Source organism: Kogia breviceps, chromosome 4 (genome assembly GCF_026419965.1).
Source record: "Kogia breviceps isolate mKogBre1 chromosome 4, mKogBre1 haplotype 1, whole genome shotgun sequence".
Taxonomy (NCBI): Eukaryota; Metazoa; Chordata; class Mammalia; order Artiodactyla; family Physeteridae; genus Kogia; species Kogia breviceps.
In genome coordinates, this window is record NC_081313.1 from 56,945,630 (window position 1) to 56,970,163 (window position 24,534).

A 24,534-nucleotide genomic window follows, 5' to 3' on the forward strand; every position below is an offset into this window, starting at 1 on the left:
ATCTACAAACAATAAATGCTGGAGAGGGTGTGGAGAAAAGGGAACACTCTTGCACTGCTGGTGGGAATGTAAATTGATACAGCCACTATGGAGAACAGTATGGAGATTCCTTAAAGAACTAAAAATAGAACTACCATACGCACCTGCAATCCCACTATTGTGCATATACCCTGAGAAAACCGTAATTCAGAAAGAGTCATGTACCAAAATGTTCATTGCAGCTCTATTTACAATAGCCAGCACATGGAAGCAGCCTAAGTGTCCATCAACAGATGAATGGATAAAGAAGATGTAGCACATATACACAATGGAATATTACTCAGCCATAAAAAGAAATGAAACTGAGTTATTTGTAGTGAGGTGGATGGACCTGGAGTCTGTCATACAGAGTGAAGTAAGTCAGAAGGATAAAAACAAATACCATATGCTAACACATATATATGGACTCTAAGAAAAAAAAAAGGTCATGAAGAGATTAGTGGTAGGACGGGAATAAAACACAGACTTACTAGAGCAGGGACTTGAGGATATGGGGAGGGGGAAGGGTAAGCTGTGACAAAGTGAGAGAGTGGCATGGACAATATACACTACCAAACGTAGGGTGGATAGCTAGTGGGAAGCAGCCGCATAGCACAGGGAGATCCAGCTACGTGCTTTGTGACCACCTAGAGGGGTGGGAGGGAGGGAGATGCAAGAGGGAAGAGATATGGGATCATATGTATATGTATAACTGATTCACTTTGTTGTAAAGCAGAAACTAACACACCATTGTAAAGCAATTATACTCAAATAAAGATGTTTTTTTAAAAAAAGATACTTAAACCTGTGAACAGTTGTAGTCATCTCCTTCAGAGGCTTCTAGAAGCAGTATCTAATTGGCATGTGGAGATAGATTTGTTTATAACTTACAAATTTATTACTATAATTAATAGATTCATTTATAAACAGTGATATTAACGAGCATTGTTATTACTTTTTCTCAAAAAGCAAATTCTGATTATTTGAAGAAGGTGAACTTAACACTTCTACCAGGCTTGGATTGAGTCAATCTAAATGCCATTTGGACGGGCCACTTGATTAGTAATGAAGCTTCAGGTGTAAATGTCTCTACCATGTTAAGCCCCCTCACAAGCTTGAAATAACTTGAGTATTGGTCAGGACTGGTTTCATTGATAATGAACTATCATTAAATATGTCATAGCACAGGGAAGTGTAACAGTCTTCAGGTTAGTGTGCATTTCTTCCAATGTACAGCTTAAAGTAGGGGCACAGCATGAAAGAACTGGTGCTGACTGGAAGAAGTCAGCAGCCTTAGAATCTAAACTTGATTTCTTATCAGGTTTTTACTCTTTTCTTCAAGCAACCTGAATGGTGCTTGCATCTTTTATCTCTTCATATGATCTGCTTTCTAGATGATTCCATACCCCCATGCATTTGCTTTCACTCCGGTGTGACTACCTTTTACTTTAGGTCTCTTCCTACCACCTCCATGCTTCTTCCTTTCACTCCTCCATTGTTGACCAAGGGTCCTCAGCTTTACTGTTTGTTTCCCCATGTACATACTTAGGCCCATTCTTATATTTTTAACTTTGCACATCTGTAAACTTATAGAACTTACTGAAACATATTTCTTCACACCCATATTATATTCTTCAGTCTGAATTATAGACTCATCTTTTAGAATGGACCAAAAGAATTTGAGGATCATTTTAATTAACTTAAAGATCATTTAAATGTATTTGCTTCTACACTCTTGCTTTATGTTAATACATGTGTGACTTTTGATGATATACACTTGAATTTCACTCATTGATTTCTACCATTCTGAGAGGTTTTTTTTGTTTGCTTTTTTTGGTTTTTATTTATTGTTGGCTGCATTGGGTGTTTGTTGCTGCGTGTGGGCTTTCTCTAGTTGTGGCAAGCGGGGGCTACTCTTCATTGCAGCGCGTGGGCTTCTCATTGCAGTGGCTTCTCTTGTTGCGGAGCATGGGCCCTAGGTGCGTGGGCTTCAGTAGTTGTGGCACGCGGGCTCAGTAGTATGGCTCACGGGCCTTGTTGCACCGTGTCATGTGGGCTCTTCCTGGACCAGGGCTCGAACCAGTGTCCCCTGTATTGGCAGGTGGATTCCTAACCACTGCACCACCAGGGAAGTCCCTGGAGAGTTATTTTTAATTAGGAATACTGAGGTTAGTGTTTCTGGTTTTTAAAATTGCAACATTTGCAATTAGTGTTGAAAAACATTGAACACTAAATTTATGTAGGATTTATGAAGTCAATATATGATTTTCTATATTTACCAAAAATTATAGTGATTTGTGGAAATTTTTTTTGTAAACTATAAAGATATGTTTGATTGTCACTAAAAAATGGCACAGTGTGTTTCAACTTAACAGTGAGATTACAAGTTTAATTAAGGTAAATGTTTTTATTTAGAGTTCATGTTATTATTTTGAAGATGTTGCTTCAAAGGCTTGGTCTTGCAGATAACTGTAAAGTAGAAGTATTGGCAATAAACTAAAGACCTTAGGCCTTAAACTGGTTTATTTTCACCAGCTTACTTATTAGATTTAATTTTTATATGTATAAATAATTGAAACAGGAATACAATTTACATTATGTCAGTTTTATTGAAAAGTTAATTTTTTTTCAGGAATATTATTGGTAGCTTCGAAAAAAGCATGTTTGATACATTCCTAGCATTTCACAAATAGCTATAATTACATTTTAAAGAAAAAGAACTTCTGAAAAATGAGCTTTGAATCCTAATAGTTTCTCTGTAATAGAATGTTTTTATCTAGGGATTGGTACATACTAATGATTTTCTTCAAATTCTCTTTTTCCACCCGCCAGCCAGGCCCACAACTCCTCTTTCTGTAGGCACCATTGTCCCACCTCCAAGGCCTGCTTCCAGACCAAAGCTTACTTCAGGAAAACTCAGTGGGATTAATGAAATAGTATGTATTCAGGTGGTTTTTTAAAAAAATTATAACTTTTGATTTAATATGCAAATGGTATTTCTCTGTATGTCCCTTTACTGCTAAATGCTTCGAATTTTCTACTCAAGTCTTCAAAGTACAGAAAAGATTTCCCTGCTGATACTTCCTTCACTTCCCCATATTATCAGTGATCATACCTGTAGAGCAAGACTGTTGTTCAGGAGGAAAGAGATTTCCTGAGAAAGTTAGCACATTATAAAAATACAATTCAGTACCCATTGTTTCATAATTAAGAAGCGATTTTCATATAGTTTTGCTTAAAGTCAAATATTAAGGAAAAAATGGTGGCCTGTTCTTAGACCTAGAAGTATACTGCCAGGGGAGTCCTGGTGGGCATCTAGTCCAGCTTTCTTTATTTTATATATAAGCAATCTGGAGTTCACATCACTTAATTGACTTGTAAAAGTACACATTGCTTAAAAAAAGAAAAAGGCATTGGTCTTCAAAAGTTGTCAGATAATGAAAGAAAATATATGGGTTCTATTCAGAGTCAGGCTCTCCCAAACCAGTCTTCTTTCCTTCAGTCTGTTCTGGTTTACTTTCATCTTCCACTTGCCAGTTTAATTGCCAGAATTAAATTTCTAAATGTCAAGCTTAATCTTTTTCCCCTGATATACATCTACAGTGGTACACCCATAATCCACGTGGTTGAATATTTTAGCTGAATCTACAAGACTCTTCATAAAGTTGACTCAACAACCTGCATTACCATACTAACTGTCCAGTTTTCTCCTCTTTGCAACCTAGGTTCCAGCCACTTGAAACTTTCCACTGTTTCCCAAACACATCACGCTCTTTTATGTATCCATGTCTCTATTGTGCTCCCTTTTGTCTGAAATGCCCCTCAGTTTTCTAGGAAACTGCTCTCTTTAAGACCCTGCTACATATCACCACCTAGGTGAAGCCCTCTTTGATGGTTACTCCTCCCCTCCACCCCACAGTGGACTTAATCATCCTCTGTCATTCTCTTCTTTATACCCATACACTTGCTCGTGTTTCTTTTAGTGCATCGATCACATTGTATATAAAGTTGACCCGCAGTCAATTCTCCATATCTATGGGTTCCGTATCCACAGATTAAAAATATTGGGGGGGGGGCATCCAGAAAGTTCCAAAAAGCAAAACTTGAATTTGCCACACACTAGCAACTGTTTACATAGCATTTGCGTTGCATGTACAACTTTTTACATAGAATTTACATTGTATTAGGTATTGTAAGTAATCTTGTAAAAAATTATTTAAAGTGTAAGGGATGACTGTACTTTTTGTGTGTTTGCTTCCTCCACTGGACTATGCTTTAGCCAATTTCATATCCTTAATACTTTGCTAATGCCTTAATACTTTACATAATGCCTGTCACCTCATGTCCTGTACCACCTCCATCTGTATATTTCCACAGCCACATTTTACACCTTGCTGTTTTTTTAACCTGCTGTCCATAATAATGAGTCATCCAAAAGCCATTCTCTGGAACTAATACTCTAAAAATAATTAATTGGGCTTCCCTGGCGGTGCAGTGGTTGAGGGTCCACCTGCCGATGCAGGGGACACGGGTTCATGCCCCGGTCCGGGAAGATCCCACATGGCACGGAGCAGTTGGGCCCGTGAGCCATGGCCGCTGAGCCTGCGCGTCCGGAGCCTGTGCTCCGCAACAGGAGAGGCCACAACAGTGAGAGGCCTGCGTACCACAAAAAAAAAAAAAAAAAAAAAAGAAAATTAATTGGGGGCACAAGGTTTTACTAAGTGTTAAATATTTGGGGCAGTATAATCTAATTTTTATAAAAGTGTATATCTATAAATTTATATTCATGCGATGTAGAGTTGAATAATTTTAGTGTATGAATGCTTATAGGGTTTTGTTGGTTGTTTTTCGCCTTCTGTTTTTCATGTTCTTCAAATAGATGAGGACAGAAACAGTGTCTAACGCACTGCTTTGTATCTAGTACCCATGACCTGACACATAGTATAGGCACTAAATATTGCATTTACTTATAACTTTTATAAGCAGGAAAAGGTTGTCTTTAATTAAGCTCAATATTCCATATTTAAAAAATGAAACACCTCAGGAAGTGTTGCTAATGTATTATTGGAACAATTAGGAATTTGGAAGGAACACCATTCACCAAAGTAAAAGATAAATGAATTGGAATCATTTTTCATATTTGTTTTTATTTTCAACCAGAAAAGTGAGAAGACAGTAGAATTAAGATTTTCTCAAACCTCTGAATGGGGTAAACTTTCTCAATGAGGAAGCATTACAATGAATTATAAGGAAAATGTGCACAGATTTGTAAATGCCCAAAGTAAAGCAATATTTAGGAAGAAAATATTTGCATGAAATAAAGAAAAGGGTTAGTGAAAGCTCAGGTAATACTAAGACCTCCCCAAACTAAATCAGGCAAAGCTAACAGACAACTCATAAAAGAGAAATGCCAATTTTATTTTTATCTATGGAATTAGCTAAAAGTTTTTAAATTTTATTACTTTTCCTTCTTCTAAGGCTCATCTATTTATTGCTGGCAAGAGTGCAGAGAAATATTCTCTTATATATTTATAGGCAGTAGGGTAAAGTGAGTTGCCCAAATGGGAAGCAGTTTGGTACTATGTATGAAAAGCCTTCATAATGTCTAACAGTTTAACTTCTGAGAATCTATCTTAAGCATACTTTTTGAAATACAGAAAAAGTTTTTATATACAAAGATTCTCTTGACAGCATTATTTTAAAATAGCCTCTTCAGCTTTTAATATATTCTTGAAAATGATTTGACCGAGGCATCTCTGATTGAGTTTTAAGAAATACAATAAATTTGGTTTAGTATTTTTAAATTAATGTTCCTGATACCTAAAAATCTTTTCTGATAATTGGGGAATTGTTTTAGCATTTTGGTAAATGACATTTTGTTTTTAAGCCCAGGCCATTCAGCCCACCTGTAACTTCCAGTACCAGCCCACCTCCTGCTGCTCCGTTAGCCCGGGCAGAAAGTTCTTCCTCTATCTCATCTTCTGCGTCACTAAGTGCTGCCAATACTCCAGTAGGTAAGTGATTATCATAAATTACATGCAAAATTTAACATCCAAAATATGATCAGGCTGAGGGTAGTGAAGAATTAAGCATTAGACATTTTGGTTTTCTGGAAGCACACCTGGCATTATCAAACTAGCCACATTTTCCTTTTCTCTTTCACATTTTATATTATCTGAATAGAGAATTTTAACCATGATTAGCACTGTTAAGAATGCATCAGATTTATAAACTGACCAATATAAATAGTTGAAGGCAGAATATGATGCAGTACTTTCTACTGTGAATTGCTACTCACATTCATAAGAAAATTTGTTTTAAAAACAACTGATTCAGTGAAAGGAACGGGTTTTGTGCTTGCAGTGTGGTCCTGGGACCTGCAGCATCTGTCTGTATCACCTGGGAACTTACTAGAAACGCAGACCTTTTAAATCAGAAACTCTGGAGTGGGGCTAGCAATCTTTGAACAGGCTTTCTAGGCAATTCTGATGCATGTTGAGTTTAAGAATCCCAGCCCTAATTAAGCGGATTTAATTATACCTAATTTGATTTGTCAAAACTCAACAACAACAAAAAAAAAAGCAAGAAAAATGGGTCTTCTGTATGTAGCCATTGTAAAAATGGCATGAGTGGTATAGGCTAAAATGAGATAAATGATTTGATTTCTAAATGTCTGAATATGATGTTACCATCTTATTTTATATACTTTTGTGAACATACTGTTTTTCCCATCTTCTGACTTTACGTAAACAATATATTCAATAAGTCTTTTTGTTTGCTGTAACAAGCACCTTATTCTTACATTTTGTTTGTATATGTGGTTTTGTTACCTTTTGTTTCCACAGAATCTGTATTTTAATCATAAAGAACATAGATGGGTCCTGTTAGAAATCAGGCGGGTCTGGGTAACCAAAATTGCTTTAGTCGTTTCCCATTATCTCCAGATTATTCAGAACGTTTTCTATTTGTGATGGAAACTTTAATTTTGATTAAGTTGGTACATATTTGTTTGTAGTTTGGGCCAGTGCTGGCAATAGGAGAATGACAAGTAGGTGACAGTGATGATACAGGCAGGCAGGATGTGATGTGATGTGGATTTTTTACGACAAAGTTTCTTTAAATCTTCCTAAAAATTTCTTTCTTTATTGTGATGTTTATTCAGCTCCCTGTTTAGATTTAAGTTTTTGATTCTTCTTGTTCTTGAAAGTATTTTCTTTTCCTGCAATATTTTGTTTTATTTAAATATGATAGAAGATGATAATTTGATTGGGACACTCTCTGAAATTGAAAAGCACTGTGAGACTTCACAAGGTATTGTATCGAAAGTAGATGTATGTGTTAACTAATGACCCTAAAGTGTATCTAAAATACTGTTATCTAATTTTTCCTTTTCCAGCAATTTATGGTGTCTCAGAAATCAAGAATAACTCTAAGGTTTAACTATCTCAGTTTTGTACTAATTATGTCCAGTTTCTATACAGGATCCATTGATAGCAGGGGATAAATTATAAAAACATACAGTATTTTTGCATTATCTTCCATCTCCCTCCTTGCTCTTCTCTCCTTAACATTAAGAAATATCAACAAATCTTACCTCTAAAGCTATTAGGAGCAGAGAAAAAGTGATTAGGAAAGAACCAGAAAGAATATGTCAGTTAATAAAAAAGAAACTATAATATAAAAACCACAAAGCAAAGGCTATCAAATCATACGAAAACCATTCATACAGTGAGCTGAAGTTAGAAACAAAGAGGTAGGAAATAGTTGGGAGTGAGTCCTTGTTTTTTACTCCTGAGCTGAAGGGAATTCCACAAAAATATTCACTGATTGTTACAAAGGTAGTACCCTTTATTTCAGCTTTATGTCTCTGCATTTTCAAAACATACACAATTGTAAATATGCAACAATTAAACCAATATTAGAATGCATACTATCCTTATAAAGAAGAACATCCAAGGAATTTATTATTTCAAAAAAATGAGTTATTCTGAATAATATAGTACACATTTAGACTTTTTTAGGGACTTAAGTACATATTTCCTGTGTCAAACATTTTTTTGAAGGATGCATATACAATATGATCTTGGAAACAAAAATAGAATATACAAAAGGGGATAATGCCAAAATGTTAAGTGGATTCTGAATTTTTTTCCTAACTCTGCAATACTTTTTTCTTCTTGCCAATATTTCAGTAACAGGCTTAACAATTTACAGGGAAACTATTTCAAGAGTTCTCATTTTATATGCCCAAATTGGATAATTGAAAAGAATAACTTTGTAGGTTTCTTTTGATTTTTAATGTCAAAGTAGTAGCAGACATTAATGTTACCCATGACTGTGTGTAGATATTCACTTGTGTAGGTTACCTAAGGGAAAAGATTAATTTCAGATTTAAGCTCATAGAATTTTCTCTAATAAAAGATTATTATAACCTTCATCTTTCTCTGAAAATATGCTTTCCTGAATTTCTAGTGACCCTAGTATAGAATATATTTTTTAAAAAATTTAACTAATTTAGAATTACAGTGAAATTTTCCCACTGCACAAACATGTATTTGCATAGTTGTAATCACATATCCTAGAAACTACTGCCTCTTGATCAAGCCCTCAGCTTTCATTTAACTATCTCTCACCTGATCCAAACTTGAATCCCTGCCAAGTCATTTTTCTTTTCAGTCCAGGATTCACTCTGTGTTCAGTGATCTTACAAAATGAAAAACACACTCATGTTTCTTTTAAACATTTTCAGTGGCTTTCAGTACCAATAGGATAAAATTAAAGGTCTTCCATGTCCTGATCTGGGTTATAAACACTTCTCCAGACACATTTTCATGTCCTTTCATTTGTTGCAGCCCATCACCCACAAAGTATGTTCCCGCTTTGCAGAAAAAACTACTTGTGGTTCAAAAAGGCACCATTTCTTTCATGCCTCTTTGGCAAAGTGTCTGGCATATATTAGTGGTTAGTAGATAGTAGCTGTTGTGATTTTGTGAATACATTTTATTATTGAGTTTATTTTCATATGAAATTTTAAGTTGTTTTGTTTGGGAGAGTTTACTTTTCCCAGTGGCCTAGAAACAGCAGTTCCTGTTTCCATGTATTTTTAATCACTGAGTCATTTTTTTTTAACCTATGAAGAACCTTCTAAATCAGAATTCTTCAAAATCTTGAACACTACAGAATCTTCCTGCCCTCTAAAGGTAACAAAAGCTCTTTCTCACTATTTGTAGGAGTCCAGGTTTAGTTGTGAGGCAAAGAAAGCTAGTACTGATTTTTGTTAGAATTAATAATACTCTAGGTATCTTAAAAGTAACTCACATCTGAAATAAAAATATCTGATGGCTATGAACATTGTATAACATTTATGTAACAAAAAACACATTCAAATTTCAGAGATAAATGAATAACCTAGGTCAACATATTTTTCTTTAAATAAGAATGAATAATCATAATTAACTACCCTTTTGACTTACTTTTACAAAATTTCATCATATATTGGATATTAAATGAAATGCTCCACTTTCCAATCGATAACAATAATGAATGGTAAGGCATAAATGGAGAGAGTACATTTGTAAAGAAAAAAAAAGGCAATGCACTATTTTAAGGGATTTGTCTGTTATGAAATAAGCCAGATACTTTTAGGTTTTAAAAAACACCTGAACATATACATTAAATTGTTTACATTTTATTATGCTTTTAAAACACTGCTATTTCTATGATTTGACTCTAAAGGTATCTTACTGACTTAACTATGTCAGGAATGTTACCTCAAAATGATGTTGTTAGTCATATTTATCGAGGAACGGTAATATGGGAATATAATACAAGCATAAGACAAAGAAGAGGTAAAGGAGAATTACAGTAATAATGAGTAGTCCATGATTACATTACACTGCTCATTTGGAAATAGCTAATGTATAGAAATATGTTAAATAGAAAAATCCAGTTTAATGACCTTATGTATGTGAATTGGTAGAACCTGAAAGAATTTAGTATCTGAATGGTTTTGAAGCCATATTTTAGTAATTTTAGCTCTTCAGGTGAAGGGCTTTTTCCTTCTGACATTCCTTAACCCAACCCTTCTTTGTCGTTCTATTTAAAATTGAAGTCACTGTGACATATTTTCCTGATTTTTTTTTTCATTTGTCCAACTTGTTTTATGCTCCATTTTTAAACCAGATTTATACTTGGGGCATCTTAAACCAGTAATAGAGTCACTTGTGACAAGCTAATATTTTGACTCTACTCTGTCTTGGTATTTAATAAATATCTTTCTATAGGATTTAACAAATGAATTGTATTTATTCTAGGTGTGTCACGAGGTCCCAGTCCTGTCAGCCTTGGAAATCAGGACACCTTACCTGTGGCAGTCGCCCTTACAGAATCTGTTAATGCCTACTTTAAAGGGGCAGATCCCACCAAGTTAGTTTTTAAAAGATACGTGTATATGTGTGTGTGTGTGTTTCAGGGGCAGGGGGCTTGGTGGTAAATTTTAAGTTATATTTTGATTCTCTATTAGTTAGAGTTTTCTAATACTTGTTTACCTGCTTTTTGCTATCAATTATAGTCATTTAGATATTGTCTTTCAAATTTAAGAAGTCACTATAATCAGTAGTGATGGCTTTTTTCTAAGTTTATGTACGTTTTTGCCCAGGCTTTATGACCAATATGGCACATCTGTTGTTTGACATGTCCGTAGAACAGGATTGTGGCAGCTGACGTAGATGAGGTAGAACTCTGAATCTTGGCCTAATGTATGTCTTTGGTGAAAGTGTGATGTTTGCAAGAGAGACCTAGAGTGCATGTCTATTACAGGAGACTCTTGAAGGATTGGTTTAACCTCCTTCTATTAAGAAAATGATCTTTGGGTGAATGACCACCCTTATTTTTCTTTCTTTTTTGAATTTTATTTTATTTTTTCACATAGCAGGTTCTTATTAGTTATTTATTGTATACATATTAGTGTATATATGTCAATCCTAATCTCCCAATTCATTCCACCACCACCCCACCCTTATTTTTCATGTATAACGTTATTCATTCATTAAATATTTGAGTGCTTAATATGTGTAAGACTGTTATAAGCTTGCACTGTTGTGAAAGTTTTAGTTTTCACTTGAGATAATGCAAGCTCTGTAGAGAAGAACTTTTGTTTACTAAAGTAACTTCAGCACTTACAACAGAGTCTTACACATAGTAAGCGCTCAAATATTGGATGAATGAATAATGTTACTTAGGAAAAGGAGAGGTATTGATATATGCTATGAAGAAAAATAAACCACGGTAAGGGGATAGACAGTTACAACAGAGGGCTACTATTTTAGCTAGAATGATCAGTGAAAACCTTTTTGAGGTTGTTTTTGAAAGACATTGAGGGAGGAGCAAGCCATGCAGATAGGTGAGTGAAGAGCATTCCAGTAAGTGTAAGGGACTGAGGTAGAAGCATGCTTGGCATAGTCAAGAAACGGCAAAGAGAACCATGTCACTAAGTAGGAGTAAACAAGGAAGAAAGTAGTCAAAGATAAGTCCACACAGGGAACAGATCAGGCTGGGCATTGTAGACCATGATAAGGAGTTTGGAATTTATTTTGGGTGAGGTGGAAAGAAAGTAGAGGCTTTTGAGTAGAGGAGTGATGAGGTTACTTATGTGTTTGAAGTAGCACTCTGCCTGCTATATGGAGAATAAACTAGAAGGAGCCAGAGTAGATGCAGAGAGAAAGGGTTAACCGCTGAAGTCCAGGTGAGAGATGATGGTGACTTGTATATGGGTATTAGCAGAAGAGATCGTGAGTAGTAATGAGATTCTGAATGTATTTTGAAAACAGAGTTGTCAAAATCAGTTGAGGGAGTAGATTGTTAAATTTGAAGTACTTATTAAGACAATTTAGTGGGGATGTTGAGTTGATGATAGTTGAATACATGATTCTGTAGTTCAGAGATAGGTCCAGGCTAAAATATTTGGTAGTCATTAATTTGTACATGATACTTAAAGCCTGGGGCATTAGGGTGTAGAGAAGAGATCTGATGAGAACTTAAGTCCTGGCCCCCTTCAGTGTTTAAAAACAGGAGGATGAGAATCATCCAGCAATGGAGTTTGGGACAGCAAGCAACAAGAGAGTTGAGAAGAGAACCAGTAGAGCAGAGACCCAGAAACTAAGTGAATAAACCCTTTCATGAAAGAAGGTGTGAAGCTGTATCTGATGCTATCGTCAGGTCAAGAAAAATTGATCATTAACAACTTGAAGGTTATTAATGACCTTCACAAGAGCAGCTCTAGTAGACTGCTTCGAGGGAGCCCAGGAGCAGGAGATGATGCAAATACAGACAACTGTATTTGGAGAGAGCAAATGTTAGGCAATTATTCTAGAATATTTTGCTCTAAGTAGAAGCAGAGAAACGGTGGTAGCAAGAGAGAGATGCGAGAATCACAGGAGGTCTTTATTAATTTTAGTTTTGGGGTTTTTTAAAGATGATATACATTTCAATATGCTAATGGGAAAAATCCAATGTTTATGGAAAAAATTGAATCTGCAGGAAAGGGGACAATTGCATGAGTGAAGTCCTTCAGTATGTAAGAGGAGATGTGCTTCAGTACAGTTAACCTTAGGGGCATAGTCTGATTATCTGTTGAAACAGGAGGGAAGGCAGAAGGTATGGATGCCTTTAGAGTCAGGGAGATTAGGATTTCAGTAGTGAGAGTATGAGGAAGTTCTTTTCTGATTTTATTTCATCCATAAAATTTAAAGGAAAGTCATTGACTGCAGGTGGGGGAGGGAATTTTGCAGGTTAGAGTTAAAGGAGAAAGGAGAAGGTATGGAAAGAGCTAGGGAATGTAGTAGAATTTCCAGGTAATACTAAGGGGGCCCAACTGAGAGTTTGGGCTATATCATTATGTTTTCCTCTAGTCATGTTCGGCCATATAGATGTAGGTGAGGAGCTGGATTTAGCTAAGACTGTGTTTTGCCAAGCAAGCATACTCAAGTGAGAGAAAACCAAGGGGAGGGTTTATGCAAAGGAGTATGTATATTGATGGGCCATGAAGTCCCAAGATGGGGGAAATGAGGATATGAAGGAAGAGTGAAGATTAGTGAAAAAAGTGGTAGGAACAATGGATTATGGAGGTTTTTGATGAGATTGGAGATGCAGTACTAGATAGAATGAATTGGAGAAGTAGGAAGAGACTATCCGATGAGTGGGGAATCAAACTGAGATGATGGAGGGGCTGAAGTATGGCTGAGGTAGGCTGGAAAGCAGGATCATTGAAGGCAATGGGCTAAAGAACTAGGTGACCAAGGTGTTGAAAGGATTATCTGTGTGGATATTGAAATCACTAAAAATTTATGATAGAAGTAGTTGTGCAGAGACAGACCGACAGTGGGCCAGGAGCTAGAATTTTCAGAAAATGAAAGCGAACGTTGAAGATGACTTGGAGGGTTGGGATAGCGAGTAGTATAATCTGATGGTGTGAGTTTCAAATGAAGCTGGTGGTTTTTCAGAAGGAAGAAGGAATATAGAGTTGTAAGAGGCAATGAGAAGCAAGGAGGACATCTACCACTGCCACCATCAGGCCCAGTGTTTTGTGGGGTTTGGAGGAAAAATAGCTACAGCTGGGGATAGTGTTACCAGGGAAACAATGTCCTTATGAGACAGCCAGGGATGGTTTTGGCAAACAAGTGAAGGAGTATTATCAGTGTGCTTCCATTTGTTTGGAATTTAATTCTAGGAAAAACTGGTGTTAGATGAATATATCATTTCACATAGAATCATTTTTTATAATTGAAAAAGTAATTCATGGTAATTATGATAATAAAGCCCTTTTAAAACTAAATATGCTTTAAATGGAGGTTTAAATGCCTTATTTAAACTATTTAAATTTTTCAAAATGCCTACTTTCAGGTGTATTGTGAAGATCACTGGTGACATGACAATATCATTTCCAAGCGGAGTTATTAAAGTCTTCACTAGTAATCCATCCCCAGCTGTCCTCTGCTTCAGGGTGAAAAATATCAACAGACTAGAACAAATTCTTCCAAATGCACAATTTGTGTTCAGGTTTGTGTACTTTTCAGTTTTTTAAAAAATTTTTTGCCACGCTGTGCGGCAATGTAGAATTATAGTTCCCTGACTAGGGATCAAACCTGTGCCTCCTGTGGTGGAAGTTCAGAGTCTTAACCACTAGACCACCAGGGAAATCCCCAGGTTTGTGTACTTTTGTTTTGAAGGAGGAATTTCTTTTTAAGAAATTTTTTCTTTCTTCTTCAAAGCAACAGTAATTCAATTTGAAAATATCAAAATTATTTATTATGATTAAATAGGATTCTGCTGTCTTTGTTTTGTTTGTGCTGGTGGTGGTAGTAGTCATTGTTAAATCCTTCTCTACTGTACATCTTCTCATCTTTTAGGCAACTTTCTGCTATGTTCCATTCTTTATGCCCTAAGTTTAGCTTTCCCTCATCCCATCTTTTGGTTCATTTCTAACTGGTCCTTGCCAGGTCACCAAATTACTACAGAGAGGCAGAGGATAAAAATAAATAAATACATATGAAATAATAATTAATAATAATGAAAATATTTCTTATACATACAGTGATCCATCACAATGTGATTCTAACACAAAAGATTTTTGGATGAACATGCAAGCTCTTACTATCTACCTCAAGAAGCTATCAGAGCAAAATCCAGCTGCTTCTTATTATAATGTAGATGTATTAAAGTATCAGGTGAGTGTCATATTATAAAAATCCTTAATTAAAATATTAACAAACAGAATCTTGCATATCATTAAATGAATAATATGTCATGGCAAAATGAAGTTCATTCGAGCAATGCAAGGATGTTTCAAAATAAAAAAATCTGTTAACAAGCCTATGGAGATTTTGGCCAATTTGATCAAATTTACCATCTATTACCAATTAAAATACTGAACAAATATAAATATATGAATGTCCTTAACCTGAAACGACCAGCATATCAGTCTTAATAATGAAATACCTAAAGCATTGAAAGTCAGGAAAGTTATTATTCCTGTTAGTGTATAAGATTTTTCTGGATGTGTTAGTACAGTTAGATGGGAGAATAAAATAAGTGGTGATAAATATTGGAAAGGAAGATATAAAAATAATATTAATTACAGGTGATATATTTCTGGAAAACTCAAGAGAATCAACTGAAAAACTGATTTGGAGAATTTAGCAAAGTGATCATTTAAAAAATTAATACAAAAATTAATGGCTTTCAAAACAACCAGTTAGGAAAACTAATGGAGATAGATATTCACAATAAAAAAAACTAATTAGAGCTGGAGAGGTAGTCCAAGATGGTATAGGAAGATCCTGAACTCACCTTCTCCCATGGATACACCAACGCGGTGTATATACAGATAGATACATGTGGAACTTCCCTCTGAAAGGGACCTGAAAGATAGCTAAACAGCTCCTTCACATCAGCAAATGAGAAAAGGGCCACACTGAGGTGAGTAGGAGAGGCTGAGACACAGTCTCACCATAAGCCTCAACCCCATCATGGCAACCCACCATCTTGATGGAACTCACAAATCTGGAGCTTCTCCCTGAGGAACAAAGAGTTTGTAACCCGCATGGACACCCAACTTTTGAGACCTGCACTTGATAGATGAGTCCCTAAAACATCTGGCTTTGAAAACTAGTGGAGCTCGTATCCACAGGAACCAAAGGGCTGTAGGGATCTAAGAAACGGCTTTAAAGGACTTGCATGCAGACTCAAGCACCCTAGGCCCCAGCATGCAAGCGGCCATTTGAGAAGTGCACAGACTATATGTGAAAGACATTCATTTGCTGATCTTAAAGCATCAGCTTGAGGGGCATGGGCATGTTGAGATACTCTCCAGGGAATGAGGTGCTGGAGGGCACCTCTTTTACTTGCTCCATCTACTTTGCTAAAGCCAACAGGCACCACTTTATTTATTTATTTATTTTTACTATAGACTTTTTCTCTTGGTGGATGCCATCTTTACACTCCAACCAGTGGGCTCTCCCTCTCTCATGCTAAAGCTGGCTTTTTATTCAAGACCTCTTTCCCCCTTCCTCAGTGGGTATCATCTTTGCACTCTCTTCTGTGACACCAGTATCTCCAAGAGGGGAGTTTTTATAGATGTCTGGTGCCCTAGTTTTTGCAGCTGCAGCCCAGGGGATACCCTTGATCTCCTGGCTCTGGAGGCCAGGGGAGCTTGCATTTCTGGGTCCCACAGGACTATAACAATCAGTGAGACAGTTTTTGGCAGGCTACTGCCCCCAGGGCGATGCACAGAAAGCAGACTGAAAAACACCCTAACGTTTCTGTGAAAGAGACCCATTTGCTTGGCCTGGAGCAGCAGCCTAAGGGGCAGGCTTCAGGTCTGACACACATCTAGAGGTCTACAGATATGCTCTTAGGGAACATAGGCTGGGGGAATGCAGTCAATTCACTCTCCCTCTGCCTTGCTACAGCTCACCAGTATCTCCCAGAAAGGAACTTACACACTCGTTTAGAGCCCTGATTTTTATGACTGTCACCCAGGGGACACCTCCAGATCACCTGATCTGGTGGCCAGCAGGGCTAACATTTGTATTAAATCCCACAGAACTATATGTATTTGCATACTTTAAAAGCTGCTGCCTGAGGGTCTAGCTTCCTAGTCAGTCTGAATCTATGTGCTGGCAGATTTCCCTCTTTGAAACACTGACAGGTCTTGGCATACCCTTGACAATTAGGAGCTATTAAATATAAAATAGGCTGCTTGGACAATCACAGAAGTTTGAGAGGCAACCAAGAGCTAAGGTGAGGTTGAACAATAAGGTTCATCTCCTAGACGAGGTTACTCTTTCAAGACTGGAAGGGGTGGCTATTTCATCTAATACAAAGAAGCACAGAAAATCAAGTAAAATGAGGAAACAGGAGTATATTCTAAAAGAAAGAACAAGATAAAACCTTAGAAAAACACCTTAACAAAACAGAGTTAAGTAATTTACCTTGTAAAGAGTTATAAGTAATGGTCATAAAATGCTCACCTCACTTGGGAGAAGAATGGATAAACACAGTGAGAACTTCAACAAAGAAATAGAAAACATAAGTAACAAATAGAAGTCACTAGGCTTAAGATACAATAACTGATCTGAAATATATACTGGAGAGGTTCAATAGCGGACTAGATGAAGCAAAGAAAGGATCAGTGAACTCAAAGATAGGGCAGTGGAACTCACCTAATCAGAATACCAAAAAAGAAAAAAAGAATTTTAAAAAGCAGAGATAGCTTACAGGACTTATGGGACAACATCAAGCAAACTAACATACACATTATAACAGTCCCAGAAGGAGAATAGAGATAAAGGGACTGAAAACTTACTTAAAGAAATAATGGCTGAGAACTTCCCTAACGTGGGGAAGGAAACACATTCAGATCCAGGAAGCCCAGAGAGACGCACACCGAGACACATTATAATTAAAATGTCAAAAGTTTTAAAAAAGAATCTTAAAAGCAGCAAGAGAAAAACCAAGGGAGCTCTCAGAAGACCATCAGCAGACATTTCAGCAGAAACTTTGCAAGCCAGAAGGGATATATTCAAAGTAAACTTCTAACCAAGGATACTCTACCTGGCAGAGTTATTGCTCAGAATTGAAGGAAAGATAAGGAGTTTCCCAGGCAAGCAAAACCTAAAGGAGTTCATCACCAATAAACCAGCCTTACAAGAAATGTTAAAGGGACTTCTTTGCTGAAAAGGGTGCTAATTAGTAACAAAAGTATGAAAGTATAAATCTCACTGGTAAAGGTAAATATATAGTAGAGGTAGTGGATTAATCACATAGAGTGAAAATAGTAAAAAGGTAAAAGACAAAAATAGTAAAAATAACTCCAGTAATTAGTGAAGGGATACACAAGATAAAAAGATGTAAAATGTGACATCACAAACAGAAAATAAGGCTTCCCTGGTGGCACAGTGGTTGAGAGTCCACCTGCCAGTGCAGGGGACACGGGTTCGTGCCCCAGTCCGGGAAGATCCCACATGCCATGGAGCGGCTAGGCCCGTGAGCCATGGCCACTGAGCCTGCATGTCCGGAGCCTGTGCTCTGCAACGGGAGCGGCCACAACAGGTGAGAGGCCCGCGTACCCCCCCCCCCCAAAAAAAAACAAACAACAAAAAAACAGAAAATAGAGGGGGAGTAAAAATGCAGACCTTTAGAATGCATTCAAATTTAAATTGTTCGCAGCTTAAAATGGATTGTTATGTAGGTTGTTATATGTAAGCCTCATGGTAACAACCAAGCAAAAACCTATAGCAGATACACAAAAGATAATGAGAAAGAAATTAATCATTCCACTAAAGAAAGTCATCAAACCACAAAGAAAGAGAGTAAGAGAACAGAACAGCCAGAAAATAATTAACAATATGCAGTGAATACATACCTGTCCGTAATTATTTTAATTTTAAATGGACTAAATTCTCCAATCAGAAGACATAGAGTGGCTGATTGGATTAAAAAAATAATATCTATTTATATGCTGCCTATAAGGTGCTCCCTTCAGATGTAAGGACACACACAGAATGAAAGTTGAAGGGATGGAAAAAGATGTTCTGTGCAAACAGAAACCAAATGAAAGCTTGGGTAGCTATACTTATATCAGAAAAACATAGACTAAAACAGAGACTGTAATAAGAGACAAAGAAGGGCATTACATATTGATAAAGTGTCAATCCAACAAGAAGATGTTTAACATTTGTTAATAATTATGCACCCAACATAGGAGCACCTAAATATATAGAGCAAATATTAACAGACCTAAAGGGAGAAATAGACAGAAATACAGTAATAGTAGTGGACCTTAATACCCACTTTTATTAATAGATAAGTTATCCCAACAGAAATCAGTAAGGAAACATCAGCCTTATATGACATGTTAGACCAGATGGACTTAACAGATACACAGAAAACATTTCATCCAAAAGCAGCAGAGTGCACATTCTTCTCAACTGCATATGGAACATTCTCCAGGATCATATATTAGGTTAAAAAACAAGTCATAATAAATTTAACATTGGAGTCATATCAAGCATCTCTTTGAGGACCACAATGGTATGAAAACTAGAAATCAGTTACAAGAAGAAGACTGGAAAAATCACAAATATGGATAGATTAAACAGTATGCTACCGAGTAACCAACGGGTCAATGAAGAAATCAAAGGAGCAATAAAAAAATACTTTGAAACAAATGAAAATGGAAATACAACATACCAGAAATTCATGGGATGCAGCAGAAGCATTTCTAAGAGGGAAGTTCATAGTGATACATGCCTACCTCAAGAAACAAGAATAATCTCAAACAACTTAACTTTACACCTCAAGTAATTAGGAAAAGAAGAGCAAATGGAGCCCAAAGTTAGTTGAAGGAAGGTAATAAAGATCAGAGCAGAAATAATTAGAGACTAAAAAGATCAATGAAACTAAGAGTTGGTTCTTTGAAAAGATAAACAAAATTGACAAACCTTTATCTAGACTCACCAAGAAAAAAGAAGGGCTCAAATAAAATCAGAAATGAAGGAGGAGCTGTTATAACTAATACCACTGAAATACAGAGATCCATAAGATACTACTACGAACAATTATATGCCAATGAATTGCCAACAACCTACAAGAAATGGATACATTTCTAGGAACATACAGCTGGCTTTCCAATAGTGAATCATGAAGAAGTAGAAAAATATGAACAGATTACTAGTAAGGAGATATGAATCCATAATCAGAAACCTTCCAACAAAAGTCCGGGATCAAACGGTTTCACTACCAAAGTCTACCAGACATTAAAAGAATTATAGCAATTCTTCTCAAACTCTTCCCCAAAAATAGAAAAGGAGGGAACACTTCCAAACTCATTTTATGAGGCCAGCATTACCCTGATACCAAAACCAGACAAGGACACTACAAGAAAAAATTACAGGCTGATATCCCTGATGAACATAGATGCAAAAATCCTCAACAAAATATTAGCAAACCAACTGCAACAATACATTAAAAGGGTCATACACCATGATTGAGTGGGATTTATTCCAGGGATGCAAGGATGGTTTGACATCCAGAAATCAAGCAACGTGATACACCACATTAACAAATGAAGATGAAAATCATATGATCATCTCAGTGGATTACAGAAAAAGCAATTGACAAAATTTAAACATCCATTTATGATAAAAACTCCCAACACAGTGGGTATAGAGGGAACATACCTCAACATAATAAATGCTATATATGACAAGCCTATAGCTAATATGCTCAGTCGTGAAAATCTGAAAGCTTTTCTTCTCAGATCAGGAACAAGACAAGGATGCCTACTCTCACCACTTTTATTCAAATAGTATTAAAGTTCTAGCCAGATAAATTAGGCAAGAAAAAGAAAAGGCATCCAAATTAGAAAGGAAGAAGTAAAATTGTCACTCTTTGCAGATGACATATTATATGTAGAAAACCTTTAGACTCCATAAGAAAAAGTTAGAATACTGAATAAATGAATTAACTGAATAATAAATGAATTCAGTAATGTTACAAAATACAAAATATATAAAAATCTGTTGTTTCTATATACTAATAATGAACTAGCAGAGGAAATTAAGAAAATAATCCCATTTACAATTGCATCAAAAAGAGTAAAATACTTAGGAATAAATTCAACCACAGAGGTGAAAGACCTGTACACTGAAAACTATAAGACAGTGATGAAAGAAATTAAAGACAAAACTAAATGAAAAGATACTCCATGCTCATCGATAGAATTAAAATTGTTAAGATATCCATACTACCCAGAGCAATCACAGGTTTAATGCAATAACTGTTAAAATTCCACTGGCAATTTTTCACAGAAACAGAATAAACTATCCTAAAATGTGTATGGAATCACAAAAGACCCCAAATAGCCAAAGTCATCTTGAGGAAGAACAAAAAGCTAGAGGCATCACGCTCCCTGATTTCAAATATGACATAGGTATAGTAATCAAAACATTGTATTGGCAAAAAAATAGACACATAGATCAGTGGAACAGAATAGAGAGTTCAGAAATAAACCCACATATACATGCTCGGTTAATTTATGACAAAAGGAGCCAAGAATAAATAAACATTGGGGAAAGGACAGTCTCTTCAATAAATAGTATTGGGAAGATGTTTTAAAAAAAAAAGAGTGCTGGGAAAACTAAATAGCCACATGCAAAAGAATGAAACTAGACTACTGTCTTATACCATACACAAAAATTGACTCAAAGTGGATTAAAGACTTGAATGCAAGACCTGAAATCCTGAAACTCATAGAAGAAAACATAGGTGGTAAGGTTCTTAACATCAGCCTTGGTGATCATTTTCTGGATTTGACTTCAGAAGCAAAGGCAACAAAAGCAAAATTAAACAAGCAGGACTACATTAAACTAAAAAGCTTCTGCACAGCAAAGAACATCAACAAAACGGAAAGGCAATGTACTGAATGGGCGAAGATTATTTGCAAACAATATATCTGATAAGGGGTTAATATCCAAAATATATAAAGAACATACAACTCAATAGCAAAACAAACAATCTGATTTTAAAAGTGGACAGAGGATCTGAATAGACATTTTTCCAAAGAAGACATACAGATGGCCAAAAGATACATGAAAAGTTGCTCAACATCACTGATGATCAGGAAATGCAAATCAAAACCACAATAAGCTGTCATCTCACACTTGTGAGAATGGCTGTCATCAAAAAGACAAGGATGTAGAGAAAAGGGAGCCCTTGTGCACTGTTGGTGGGAATGTAAATTGATGTAGCCACTATGGAAGACAGTTTGGAGGTTCCTCAAAAAATTAGAAATAGAACTACCATATGATCCAGCAATTCCGCTTCTGGGTATTTATCTGAGGAAAATGAAAATACTAATTTTAAAAGATTTTTGGACCACAGTGGTTCATTGCAGTGTTATTTACAGTAGCCAAGATAATGAAAAACCCAAGTGTTCATCAATAAATGAATAGATGAAGAAGATTTGCTGTATATATACAATGGAATACGATTCAGCCATTAAAAAAGAATGAAACCTTGCCATTTGCAACCACATGGATGGACCTTGAGGGCATTATGCTAAATGAAATGAGTCAGAAAGGGAAGACAGAGATAGTATGATCTCACTTATGTGTGGAATCTAAAAAACAAACAAACCAGACCAAGTTCGTAGATACAGAGAACAGATTGGTGGTTGCTAGAGGCGCAGGGGGTTAGGGATGGGTGAAATGGATGAAGGGGTTCAAAAGTTACAGACTAATGGTTATAAAATAAATAAGTGATGGGGATGTAATGTACAGCATGGTGTCCAAAGTTAATACTGTATTGCATATCTCAAAGTTGCTAAGAGTATATTTTAAAAGTTCTTACCACAGGAAAAAAATACTTTGTATGTATGGTGACAGAGGGTAACTAGACTTACTGTGGTGATCATTTCACTATGTATATAAATATAAAATTACTACACTGTACACCTGAAACTAATACAGTGTTACATGCCAATTATACTTCAATTAAAAAAAATTTTTTAAAGATCTGTTACAGCATCCTTTCCTGTAGCTACAGTGAACACACAAAAAAATTTTTTAAACTAGTTAAGAAACATAACATCATCTCTGCTGCCTTGAATATTGTTAGAGTGGTATACTTTATTTAAAGGAAGACTCATATTGTAGAAAGCTTAGCTGTTTCTAAATTAGCTTATAAATTTAATGTGATCCTGATCAGAAACTCAGTGGAGGTGTTTATATATTTGTGTCTGGAGACTTGACAGTATCTTCAAGTTCTCAGAAGAATAAAGCTCGGAAAATTAAGTTAAGAAACGTTTTAAACAGCAATGTGGCGTAATGTTTTAGTTTTAATGGGAAAACTTTGTAAGCCAACAGTATTTAAAATAGTTTGGAACTGACAACAATAGATGGCCAGATGAATGAAACAGATCAGAATATCCAGAAACAGATCTAAGAATAAATGGAAAATTCTTTCTATGACAAAGTAGCATTTCAAGACAATATGGAAATGATGAATTTTTCAGTAAATGATACAGGGGCAGCAGGCTGGAGATTTGGGGAAAAAAATTCAGCTGAATCCCTAGCTCATACCTTTAACCAAAATAAAATCTGCATGTATCAAAGGTTTAATAATAATAAATGAAACCGTAAAGTATGAAAATAAAGCATGGATGAATATATGTATGTCTGTGGGTATGTATGCATTGTGTTATGTATGTGTTATAAATGTTTATTACATACTTTAATCTTGAAGTGTGGAAGACCTTTCTGAATACAATACAAAACCCAGAAGTCATGCAATGAGAGAATGAGATACTTGAGACATAAAGAAAGAAATACGTGTGTTTATAAGAGGTTTGGTTAAAACACACAAACCCTTAAACAGAATCAGTATTTACTCTGAGGGAAAAGCATGTGTAAGATAGACCAAAAGGTTTACTCCAAAGAGCCCTTATAAATTAGAAATAAAAGATGAATAACTCAGTAGCTAACTTATGGAAAGATGCTCCATGTCAGTAGTAATCAGAACAGTGAATATTAAGACAATGAGATACCAGTTTTAGTCCTCATTAGACTGACAAAAATGAAAAAGACTGCTCTATTAGGAGAGGTGTGACCACTTGTTGATAGGAGTACAAATTAATAGAACCTCTTAGAAGGTAACTGTTAGATCATTGAGTATATGTAACCTTTAACTCAACAATTCCAGTTCCAGAAATCTGTTCTTTGGAAATCACACAAATTGGAGGGCGGGCGTGGTGGGGGGAAGGTAGCAAGGATATTCACTGCAGCATTGCTTGGAAACCACCTAAGTACACATCCACAGAGGAAGAGATTGATTAAATTAATTATTGTGGCCATTTAAAAGAATGAGGCAGGGCTTCCCTGGTGGCTCAGTGGTTGAGAGTCCGCCTGCCGATGCAGGGGACACAGGTTTGTGCCACAGTCCAGGAGGATCACACATGCCGCGGAGCGGCTGGGCCCGTGAGCCGTGGCTGCTGAGCCTGCGCGTCCGGAGCCTGTGCTTTGCAGAGGGAGAGGCCACAACAGTGAGAGGCCCACATACCGCAAAAAAAAAAAAAAAAAAAAAAAAAGAAGAATGAGACAGATCTATGTTTGCGTCCCTAGAAAGTTTGGAAGTATACGTACCATGATGCTAAAAGTGGGGAGTAAGACTAACACTATGCACAAAAATAAACTCAAAATGGATTAGAAACCTAAATGTAAGACTGGACACTATAAAACTCTTAGAGGAAAACATAGGAGGAGCACTCTGACATAAATCACAGCAAGATCTTTTTTGATCCACCTCCTAGAGTAATGGAAATAAAAACAAAAGTAAACAAATGGGACCTAATGAAACTTAAAAGCTTTGGCACAGCAAAGGAAACCATAAACAAGGCGAAAAGACAACCCTCAAAATGGGAGAAAATATTTGCAAACGATTCAATGGACAAAGGATTAATCT

At 36.1% G+C, this 24,534-nt stretch overlaps 1 protein-coding gene across 3 annotated transcripts in view; it reads left to right on the plus strand.

The window, feature by feature from the left end:
• Positions 1–24,534, plus strand: part of FCHO2 (FCH and mu domain containing endocytic adaptor 2) — a 119,338-nt gene that overhangs the window by 87,058 nt on the left and 7,746 nt on the right. For all 3 annotated transcript variants that reach the window (XM_059061773.2, XM_067031139.1, XM_067031138.1), the window contains 5 exons: positions 2,851–2,954; positions 5,906–6,032; positions 10,332–10,443; positions 13,918–14,073; positions 14,609–14,741. In XM_059061773.2, the coding sequence (XP_058917756.1) occupies positions 2,851–2,954; positions 5,906–6,032; positions 10,332–10,443; positions 13,918–14,073; positions 14,609–14,741 (632 nt within the window). The remainder of the gene's footprint in view (positions 1–2,850; positions 2,955–5,905; positions 6,033–10,331; positions 10,444–13,917; positions 14,074–14,608; positions 14,742–24,534) is intronic.